Raw genomic sequence first — 11,525 nt, forward strand, 5'->3', positions numbered from 1 at the left:
GAAACCTGGTGGGGGGTGGGAGGGGGTGTGTGTGGAATGCAGCACTCTTGAAAGTTTGACCAGGAACCCAAAATGCAATTCACAAATTGGTTATTTGCAATGGGAGGAGTTGGGTTTTTATTTATATGGAGGAAATTCATGACTAACTAGCCAAGACAATCCTTCAAATTAGAAGCAAGAGAGTTTCCTGAGGCTACAGACTATTAGCTGCAATACTCCTCCACTACAGCTTGCCCAAGGAGTAAGAAACAAAATTAGTTTCCCTCTGCTACTGAGAGGTCCACAAGCAATATAGAAGTGACCATCCCAGTCCCATGCTTCTGCTACCTGTGAAAACTATGTCCAGGAGCAGACAGAAGCACCACAGTGATTCTCCAGGAGGGAGAATTGTAAAGAACTGTAAAAAGCAGTGAGGATTTCTGTTCAGCACAAATCAGCAGGTTAGTTCTGAGTCTACAGTCCCACCAGTCAGGCCACTCTGAGGCAAGTTAAGGAAATCAGATAACAAAGCAGTAGTAAAGGAGACTGAAGGAATGTTCTGCTTCTCAGCCAATGAAAAAAGCCAAGACCATTCCAGCCAGACTTCACACCCAATAAAAACACATTTGCAAGAGGCAGAGCAAGCATTATCACCAGATTCTCCCCTCCCCAACCATTCTGTTGTCAAAATTATCATAGGAGAAGGCTGAGATCTTTTTCCTGTTGTGTAGCTGAAAGTTCCATTTCAATCATTACCCAGCAGAGGAAATCAGATGGCACTTCAAAAAACCTGCACTCAGGATTCACATTCAAAACAAAACCCCCAAAATGTGATGGGTTTCTTTCAATGGCATTTTGGTCCTCCTGGCAAAAAACTTCAACTGCTTTGTACACTGAAAAAAAATAGTTGTAAAGATCCACACATACCTGGGGCACAACGTCTTGGAGAAACGTGACAACACTTTCCATGTAGGACTGCTCCCTTGAAAACAGAAGGAGACATTAGAAACAAACTCTTTACTGTGAGGGTGGTGAGGCACTGCAACAGCTTGCCCAGGGAGGCTGTGGATGCCTCCTCCCTGGAGGTGTTCAAGGCCACACTGGATGAGGCCTTGAGCAAGCTGGGCTAGGGGGATTGGAACTGGATAATCTTTAAGGCCCCTTCTAACCCAAACCATTCTACCAATCTGTGAGATGAGGACTTAAACTAAGGGCTGGAGCTTTCTCTGTGGGACAAACACACTTCACATACAATGCTGATGGAAGTGGTAGGGTGGTGAGGCAGGAGATGGAACAAAACCCTAACCCAAGAATAGCACAGAGAGGTATTTTTGGGTAAGATTTTATAGCTTGGGAAGCTTATTCCTTCTTGGAAGTCCATTAGCAGCAATGATTTAGGATAGTGTGTAGTGCAAGGCACCCTTGTTCTGGTAGATTTAAACTAATGCTTTTATTAGCTTATCCCTGCAGAAGGGGTGAGTCTCTTGTGTAACTGCTGAGCAATGCACAATGTGGGTTGGCCATATCAGACAGTGTTGAAATGACACTAAAAGTTTGTGCTTTGTGTAATGAGTGGTACTGGAACATGCTGGCAACAAGCACCATCTTCAAAAGGAAAAATAAACTCTTTAGATAACAGCTTTGGCAGCCCCTAAATGACTTTTTTACATTGGTAGTTATTTTTCCCGTGCTGACTCAGGATTTCTAGCAGTAACACAGAAAAATCATAAATAAAGAAACCTGGGCTCTTGATGCTCAAAGGTAAAGCTGCTTGCTTTGTGCTTCCTGCAACTGTGCTGTGGAGGACAGAATAGAAATGTCTTTAATAGAAATAGGAGTGCTCAGTGTTTGAGCACTCTGCCCTCTACACTGCAATACAGAAGACACTTCAAGTCAAAGGCTGCAACCCCTGGATCATCTTCACTGGTTGACTCCTTTCTGAGAAGAAAGATCAATCTAAACCATGAAGTTTTCCATTTTAGAAAGCTTATTCCAAGCCATCCCAAGACTAGATTTTGTTCAGCCATCCAAAGATGACCACATCAGAAGTCTGTCTCACCACTCAAAGCCCAGGCCTTATAAATAAGCTGTGGTTTACAGTGCTGATTCTTCCTTGATTTATGTAGGTCACCAAAACTCCTGTGTGCCTTCAGAGCCCTTTATTACCTAGCAATAATACTGGTCTGCAGGTATAGTATTAAAGGCAGTGTTTGAAGTTCTCATGTGAATGCCTGCCAGCAAGAGTCACACTGTCTTCCTTTTTCAGCTCACAAAATGAGCACTTTTTGTAACCTCCCCAACTACATCCTGAAACAAAGTTGATGTTTGGGATACGTTTTATTCTGTCAATGTACTCTAAATCTCTCCAGAAGTGGCAAAACTTCCAACAAGTTATCTCTAAAGTGCTTAAAAGCAACAACAACAACAAATGACAAAATCCAGCAAAATGTAAATATTTTGATAGCAAGAACTGAGGAGTTGAAGAAAAACAGCAGAATGTTGCTACAGGCTGATCAAAATACAGAAAGGCTCAACAAAAATGAAGCTATTTTTGAGGTGAAAAGACATTTCTCAAGAACAAGCCACCAGATTTAATAAACCAAAAGGACAGATAATTGAATTCTTGCAGTGTTTCTCTGTTGTTAATTGTTCACAGCTTACTCTCAAGGAAAGATTAAAAACAGAACTGGATTTGTAGGGAAATTCTCCACTATGATAAAAAATTCATCCTGTCTCAAATGGATGCAAGACAAACCTTTAACACAACTTTTCTGTGTTACAATTAGAGGTTTCCTCTGCTCCCCTGGAAAAAATACAGTGAATCTTAGTGTCAAAATACACAGCTATCTCCAGTGGGAAACTAACAATCCAGAGGAGGCCACAAAGATGACTCAAGGGCTGGAGCACCTCTGTTATGAGGACAAGCTAAGGGAGCTGAGGTTGTTCAGCCTGGAGGAGAAAAGACTCCAGGGGGGACCTTAGAACTGCCTTCCAATACCTGAAGGGGTCCAACAGAAAGGCTGCAGAGGGACTTTTCCTAAGGGTGCCTAGAGACAGGACAGAGGGGGAATGGTTTGAAGCTGAGGAAGAGCAGGGTTAGACTGGAGCTGAGGAAGACATTCTTCAGGACCAAGCTGGTGAGACTCTGGAACAGACTGCCCAGGGAGGCTGCGACTGCCTCCTCCCTGGGGGTGTTCAAGGCAAGGTTGGATAAGGCCTTGAGCAGCTGAATCTAGTTGAGAGGCGACCCTGCCCACGCTGGGAAGGTTGGAGTAGATGATCTCTGAGGTCCCTTTCAACCTGAGCCATTTTAGGATTTTATGAAACTGATGGTCCAAGTGATCACTTCAATGCAGTGCCATTTTCCAGCAACAATTAAGGAGTAAAAATATCCCTTAGGAAAAAGGAAAACTGCCACAAAAATCCTTTAGCAAAGACAAGATCATAACTGTTCTAGACTGCCTTCCTAAGCTCTTTTCCATGGAAATATTTTCACCTGAACACAATGAAAATGTGGATGTTCAAGACAAAATATTCTCTTATGGTGCATTGGAGAGAGGTAGCTTCCTCCTTTGGCCTCAGTTTTGTTCTCTTAAGCAATAAGTTTACAATCCACACTTCTACTTACTGGAGAACTTTAATGACAGGGTTACAGTGCTTTAATGCATCCTCTCCTGTGACAAAGTACTATTAAAAGGAACAAGGACAGAATCTGCTACACGTGCCCCTAGCCTAAGGAAAGAGTTTGTAACCACTGACCTACAGCTAGTGTGATGTTTTTACAGCAAACAAAACTGTGTAAACAAACAACAAAACACTGCAAGATAATCATCTTTAAGATGAACAACTCTGAAGGCTTTGGTGTGTAAGCAGAAAGCAGCCTGTCTGGGGAGACAGTTGGACCTGTGCAGTCCCAGGAGACAGGAAAAAGCCTCAATGTAATAAAAGCTTACTGTCAACACAAGCCCTCAGAGCTGGTTTTGAAAGAAAAGTGCAGCCTAGGTTCTTCTTCTACAAGAGAATAAGCAACATTTCAAAGAAGGGCTACTCTTCTAGGAGGTGCTTACGTGACAGCTTGTGGGCGAACCACCACCCCTCCAGTACATCGACTGGGGCGGCGCGGGGATTCTGTCGCCATTGCTTCTTTGCAGGTACCTGTAAGGGACACATTTAGGTTAATAATAACAATGATTTCTACCAGGATGATACATTACATAAGTTCTTGACACGTTCTTCAGGATCACAAAACCCTCTTGAAGAAGGAAACTTGACTTAGACAAAGCCAGAAGGCACTACTCTGCTTTACGGCACTTGTATAGAAATGAAACAAACGAAAAGCCCAAACAAATAGGAAGAAAACCAAACCACCAAACCAATGAGAAATCCAAACAAACCAACAAACCTCCAAGCAAACTCCAAACAAACCAACAAAACCCCAAACTCCAAGCAAACTCCAAACAAACCAACAAACCTCCAAGCAAACTCCAAACAAACCAACAAAACCCCAAACTCCAAGCAAACTCCAAACAAGCCAACAAACCTCCAAGCAAACTCCAAACAAACCAACAAAAACCCAAGCAAACCACCCAAACAACCAACCCCACACGACCCCAAATGAACCCCAAACAAAACCAAACAAAACACTCCAGACAAAAAACAAACAAGACAAAGAAAAACCCCAAACAGCAACAACAAAACCCACAAAAACACAACCCCCCAAGCAACTGGAAAAAACCCCAAACCTCACAACTCACAAACCAAATAAACAAGCCTCAAACAAACCCCAAACAACCAAAAATCCCCCAACCAACTTTTCTTCCAGCACCTCAATCACTACAGCTCCTGCAATGGATACAAAAGCAAAACTAACTTATAAACCTCCCTGATAAAGGGACTCATTTCCTTCACCCTGGCCACTAAAGATAGTGGTACAGGCACACAGTTATCACCACCATTACGTAGGAGCTTTCTTTGCTAATGAGCTGTTGTCTCAGATAATAATTGTATCAAACTCAGGTGCAATCAGAACTGCAGTGTGTTGGCCTCCTGAAGATCTCCAACAGGTTAAGCTGAAGCTAAGACAAAGAGCAGGGTGGAACACATTCTGCTTTCGTTTTTGGCAGCTTTTTGTGCCACCTTCAAGCTTCTCTTCACACTTCTGTTCCTCCATGGGAAAATTCAGCATGACATTCCTAAAGGCAAAAAGCACTTGAGGAGCTTCACAGATGCTCACAGGCGATTCTTCACTTTGCCCTTCAGCAGCTCCACTTCCCCCTCCCCAACCCAGATCAAGCACCAGGACCAGGGCAGGGAGCATGCCTCTGTGCTAGGCACTGGCGAGGCCACACTTCAAATACTGGATTTAGTGTTGGGCCCCTCGCTCCAAGAAGGACATTGAGGTGCTGAGGTGTGTCCAGAGAAGGGCAACAATGCTGGTGAAGGGTCTGGAGAACAGGGCTGGTGAGGAGCAGCCGAGGAAATTGGGGTTATTTGGTCTGGAGGAAAGGAGGCTCTGGGGAGATTTCATTGATCTCTAGAACTCCCTGAAAGAGGTCAGAGTGAGGTGGGGTTCAGCCTCTTCCCACTAGCATCAGGCAATAGAATGAGAAGAAATGGCCTGAAATTGTGCCAGGGAGGTTTAGGTTGGGTACTAGGAAAAATTTTTTTCCTGCAAGAGTGGTCAGGGATTGGCACAGTCCGCCCAGGGAGCCGCTGAAGTCACCATCCCCAGAGGTGTTCAGGAAGTGTGTGGACAGGGCACTTGGGGACACAGTTTTAACGGCCATGGTCTTCTTAGGTTGAGGGTTGGACTCGATGATCTTGGAGGACTTTCCAACTGAAACAATTCTGTGATTCCATTCAAAAGCCACACGCTTAACGTGAGGTCAGTTTCAGCATCGTTTCACGTTTGGGCAGCCTGTGTAAGGGGCAGCTCATGCAGGGAGGCAGGATAAACACTGAGCTCCACTGAAATTGACAACAAAGCCTACAGCAGCAGCGCGGAAATTAACAAACCTGTCAAGGAAGGCTAAACGAGAGAAAGGCCACGTAAAGGAGAAAACAGCCCTCCATATCGCTCCTGTGCCAGCCGGGGCTCGCTGCCCGCCCCGAGCCCTGGGTGCTGTCACCTGCACCCAGGTCGGGGCACCTGAGCAGTTGCGACAGTAGGGCTCAGCCGGACACAAAGGAGGCGGCCGGAAAGCGCTGGGCACCCTCAGCCTCCCGCTATTGAGCAACTCCTCAACAAAACGCTTCAACCTGCCCGGCCTCTCCCCCGACTGCCGCCCCGGCAATCAGGCCGCGGCCATCCGGGAAGGCACCGATCCCCGCCGGACACACCTCTCCGCACGCCCCTCGTCCTGCGGAGCCAGCTGCACGTGACTCCTTCAGGACCCCATTCCACGGCCGGTACCTGCCCTCCCTCAGCGACCCGGCCCCTGCCCGGCCTCACATCCCCACACTCGCCCTCAGAGACGGCCACAGCGCTCCCCCAGAGCACGATCCCGCCCCACAGCCCTCGCCCAGCTCTCTCAGTCTCGGCCTGTGTCCTCCAGCGCCTTCCCGGCCGGGGCCGCCCGCTCCCCTCACCTGCCGCCTCTGCCCTCCGCCCGGCTCCTCTCTGACAGTGTTTGGGACCCCCACGGGGAATGACACCGAGCGTACCGCGCCTTGTTAGCCAATCAGACTGCTCCTAAGGCGGGCTGCTCACCTCTACCGACCAATCGTCGCCCCGCTCTGCAGCGATGGGCGGCGCGCGGGGGACAGGGAGGGCGGCTGCGCCCTAAGCTCGGTTGAGAGGACGAGAGGCAGCGCTGCCCCCACACCACCCCCCCCAAGCTTTGTTTACATCCAGATCTCGCGAGAGCCGCGCGCCAGTCCCGCGCACGTGGGCGTGGGAGGGGCCGGTGCGTCACGCGCCGCACAGCCAATCGGCGGAGGAGGACTGGCCCACGCGAGGTGTTTACCTTCCGCGCGGCGGTGCGTGATGGCCTCTGGGAGGGGTGGGGCTGCGCCGCGGCCGGCGGGAGGCGCTTGCTGAGCCGAGAGAGGAGCCGTGAAGGAGCGGCCCGGGCGCTGCCGCGCTCGGCGCCCGGGGCGAGGCGGATGTGGTGGACAATGCCACCGGGGACGGCGCAGGGTGTAGGGTCGGAGGCCAGCCCTCGGTAGGCCCCGCGAGGAGGTCAGCGGGAGCGTCTCTGTGCCCGGAGCGCTTGGAGCCATGAGCTCCCAAGGTGGGAGAGGGGATCCCTCAGTTCAGTGGGGGGTTTTTGACGGTGCTTTTGGCTTGTTTACAGGTGCCCGGTGCTGCGCGGATTCCTGAGGCTGACGCACTTGGCTGGACCTGAGCGTGCGCCCTCGCAGGCAGCTCTTCACACCCGGTCAGGTTTCCACCGGGGAGCCTGAGCTTCTGGCAGGAGGTTCCGGGCAGCGGCACCTTAAAGTCAGCACCGGGAGAGCTGTCCTGGGAGCCTGCCCCGGCTTCTGTAACCGACAAGTCCCGAGCGATATATCCGAAAACTTAAAAACAATTAAGATCATTAAGGCAGCATGCTTCTGTTGCCAGAAAAGTCTTTGTGCACCCTGAAGAAAATTTCAGATGATGGATTCTCAGCTGTTCAAGTTGCCTCACAGGAGACTTGTTCTCTGGAAAGAAAAAAAAACACCACAATAATGTAGTGCTAGAGGCTTTTTAAATGTCTTTTTATTACTATTTTTGGGAAGTGCGACAGGGTGAGGCAAGTCATGTGTGCTTTCAGCATCATGATGATGCAGAACTGTGTTTTTGCACAGACTGAGCTTTATTTCACAAGAAAAATAAAAGTTGGTGCAATTCAGACTTGAGTGTAGCAAAAGGAGAGTGCATTCACATGTTAGCTGGAGATTTCCACACTTCCCTCTCTGGGTTTGATAATGTCAGAGACGTCAAATGATCCGTGGGTGGGTGAAGTATAACAGAAGAGTAAACTGCTGACACTTGCTATCTGCAAGTTCGCTGCAGAAGAGCCTTCAATGTGTAATCCTCACTGACATTCAGCAGCTTTCCTGGAAGAATTGTAGGTTAGTTTACTAGAAGTGCAAAAAGCCAATGTCTGCCTCTCCAGCTGGAGGAGCCCAAGTCTTGATCACTTACCAGAAATGTGGGAGAACAAGACATGAATGCATGAACACAGCACAATTTGATGAAAAATCTAAGTTTTGCTTCCTTATAGAGCAAAAAAAAAAGGAAAACTTGCTCTAGGCTCTTTTGCTTTTGGACACTGACATTATAAGCAGCTATACAGATACTCCCCTAACTAATGTCTTACACTTGCATCTGTTGTGACCTTAAAAAGGTTGAATATATTACCAATATAGACATTCATAGAATCATTTTGGTTGAAGAGCTTTAAGTCCAGCCATTACCTAACTCGGTACTAAGTCTGGTGCTAAACCATGTCCCTCAGCACCACCTCTCTGCCTCTTTCAAACCCTTCCAGGGGTGGGGATTCAACCATCTCCCTGGGTAGCCTGTTCCAGTGGTTGAGAACTCTCGGCCAAGAATTGTGTTCAAATACCCAACCACCTCTGGTGCAACTTGAAGCCATTTCCTCTTGCCCTATCACTTGTTACTACATAGAAAAGGCCAACCCCCACCTAGCTCAAACATCATTCCAGGGAGTTCTAGAGAGCCAGGTCTCCCCTCAGCCTCCATTTATCCAGGTTGAACAACCCCAGTTCCCTCAGCTGCTCACAAGATCTGTTATACTGACCTGATACTAATACCTGAAGGTTGAATGTCCTAAGGCTAAATTGCAAATAAGACAATTCCTGTCCCAGCTTGTTGCAGAGCCTGTTGCTCTAAGCATATGTGGCTGCTGTTGGCCTCTCTATGCTTCCCCAATGCAGGGGAATTTCAACAGCACTCAGCCAAACTTTACTGTTAAGCTACATTTCCCCCCCCCCCCCCCCCCCCCCCCCCCAAATACATTCTAGCAGGATGCAATTTGGACAGAGCTCTACTTTCATCCCGAGATAGTGCTGCATTCACAGGGTGGATGAAAGAGAATTGTGCCTTTTCAGGAAGCATATGATTCCCCCTTGGATTTCTGTAACCATGGTAACACAGAGAGATAGCAGGCCTGATTTCAACTCCTGTTTTATTGTTCCAGCAGTAAAGAATTAGGCTCTATGTATAACAACCCTGGCCACTGGAATAAAATATCAGCCTTTTACCTCCTCAGTAAAGAGAAAAAAGCTATTTCTATATTGCCACTGTTGAACATTCAGTATAAAATGCCAGGATCAGATCCACAACAAAGCCATGTGGAGTTGCTTCATAAGCCATATAGCCACAGCAAAGAGGAGAGCATCACACTGAATGGTAGGGATTGGAAGGGACTTCTGGAGATCATCCAGTCCAACCCCCCTGCCAGAGGAAGGTCTCCTAGAGCAGGCTGCAAAGGACAGTGTCCAGGCAGGTTTGGAATGACTCCAGAGGTGGAGACTCCACTCTGTTTAGATAGAACTTCCTATGTTTGTGCCCATCACCCCTTGTACTGTGATTGGGCACCACTGAAAAAAAAGACTGCTCTCATCCTCCTGAGACCCAAACTTTTGAGTACTTTAAAGCACTGAGATCTCCCTCCAGTCTTCTCTAAGCTAAAAAGCCCTACATCACTCAGCCTTTCTTCATAAGGGAGACTACAGAATGGTTTGGGTTGGAAGTGACATCAGAAGATCATCTAATTGCACCTGCTTACCCTGAGAAAGGAAATCTTTCACTAGATCTGGTTACTCCATACCCTGTTCAACTTGGCTTTGAAAATGTTCAATGATGAGGCATTCACAACTTCTCTGGGCAACCTCTTACACACAGAATCACAGAATCACCAAGTTGGAAGAGACCTCAAAGATCATCAAGTCCAACCTGCCACCACAGACCTCATGACTAAACTACGGCACCAAGTGCCACATCCAATCCCCTCTTGAACACCTCCAGGGATGGGGACTCCACCACCTCCCTGGGCAGCACATTCCAATGGCCAACAACTCTCTCTGTGAAGAACTTCTCACCTCCAGCCTAAACTTCCCCCGGCGCAGCTTGAGACTGTGTCTTCTTGTTCTGGTGCTGGTTGCTTGAGAGAAGAGACCAACCCCCTCCTGGCTACAACCTCCCTTCAGGTAGTTGTAGACAGCATTACAATGTAAATAGTGAAGAACTTCATCCTTATTTCTAATCTAAACCTACCCTCTTCCAGTTTAAAACCATTGCCCCCTGTCTTATCACTCACAGGCCCTGGTAAGGTCTTCTAGCTGCTCTTTGTAGCCCTTTGGTGTCTCCTCTCAAGCCGTTTCTTGTCCTCCTTGAACCGGGGAAACTAGAACTGGACACAGTACAGGCTGTAATGAAAGCAAAATAAATATGCTCAACAGGACCCAACGTTCAAAAACAAGCAAAGGAGGCACCCCCATCCTTGGTTGTTTTTTTTTTTAGTGTTTTATTTTAGGTGAACATACACATGGTCCACAGACTGAATGAAAATAGTCATAAAATAATTTAAGAACTTGTGTTGAAGGATATTAGCAGCACCATTGGTATTGGAATAGCAGAAACTTCACCTCTCCAGCTTTATGCCTGGATTAAAACCAAAACAACCCCAAAATGCCATCATTTAGAACAGGGGATGAGGGAATGGCTTTCCTGGGATGACTGGGGGAGTTTTTAAAACCACACACGTTGGGGTTTGGTTTTTTTTTTTGCTAAATAGGTCTTTTTTTCCTGACAATTAATATTAACACCCCCCCCACCCCCCCCCCAAAAAATACATATATAAACAGCTAAATAAGATACTGCATAGTATTTTAATTACCATAAAGAAATGGACATTGAGCTGTGTAAAAAGCAAGCCTCAACATCTCTGTCTCCACGTGCATTTCCTTTCCTTCTTTTGTGGTTTGTTGATTTTATTTTTTTTTTTTTTTTTGCTTTTTTTTTTTTAACCTTTTTTTTTTTTTTTTTTGAGTAGAGAAATCTAAACTTTAAAAAGTAAAATATAGAGCTGGTGTATTCTCTAAAAGACACACTTTAGGTGGAAGGTATCAGCCTATGAAAATACATTATCTTCCCTTCTTCTGTTTAATAATTTACTTCAGTTAAAAAGGTTGTGAAAGTCTCCTGGCAGGAATACAAATTCAGGGACCTCTTAGTACATTAAGCAAAACCAAAAACAAAAAAAACCCAAAAGGATTCTGGTGTCCTTAAAACGAGGGCTGAGCCCCCACTGTGACAATTATACAAGGGAGAGACTACGTTTATGTGAAGGAATACAAATTTACACACATTTTACAGTGACTTATACCCTACACATCTACAAAATTCACAGTTATAATACAAGCAAGTACAAGGCTGGGATAAAGCTGTTGGAGACCAGAAAAAAACAACCCCAATGTTTCTACTTTAAAAAAAAAAGCTAAAACAGGAGGTGGGGAGGGGGGGGGAGGTGTGGGGAAGAGTTGCCAGAAAACTTCTGCACCAACTTTCAAACTCTTTAAAAAAAAAAAAAAGC

The 11,525-nt window shown here is 46.7% G+C and overlaps 1 protein-coding gene across 11 annotated transcripts in view; it reads right to left on the minus strand.

Annotated features, from left to right (window-relative positions):
* Positions 1 to 6,645, minus strand: part of BCAS3 (BCAS3 microtubule associated cell migration factor) — a 375,413-nt gene extending 368,768 nt beyond the window's left edge. For 9 of the 11 annotated variants that reach the window (XM_009902820.2, XM_054166698.1, XM_054166701.1 and 6 more), the window contains exons 1-3: positions 6,568 to 6,645; positions 4,047 to 4,134; positions 907 to 961 (exon numbers count right to left, since the gene is read on the minus strand). In XM_009902820.2, coding sequence (XP_009901122.1) covers positions 907 to 961; positions 4,047 to 4,117 — 126 coding nt within the window. In that variant the 5' untranslated portion in view covers positions 4,118 to 4,134; positions 6,568 to 6,645. Of the gene's footprint in view, positions 1 to 906; positions 962 to 4,046; positions 4,135 to 6,500 lie in introns of all 11 variants that reach the window. The other 2 variants (XM_054166704.1, XM_054166705.1) reach the window with 2 other exon arrangements.
* Between the last annotated feature and the right edge of the window lie 4,880 nt (positions 6,646 to 11,525).

Source organism: Dryobates pubescens, chromosome 13 (genome assembly GCF_014839835.1).
Source record: "Dryobates pubescens isolate bDryPub1 chromosome 13, bDryPub1.pri, whole genome shotgun sequence".
NCBI lineage: Eukaryota > Metazoa > Chordata > Aves > Piciformes > Picidae > Dryobates > Dryobates pubescens.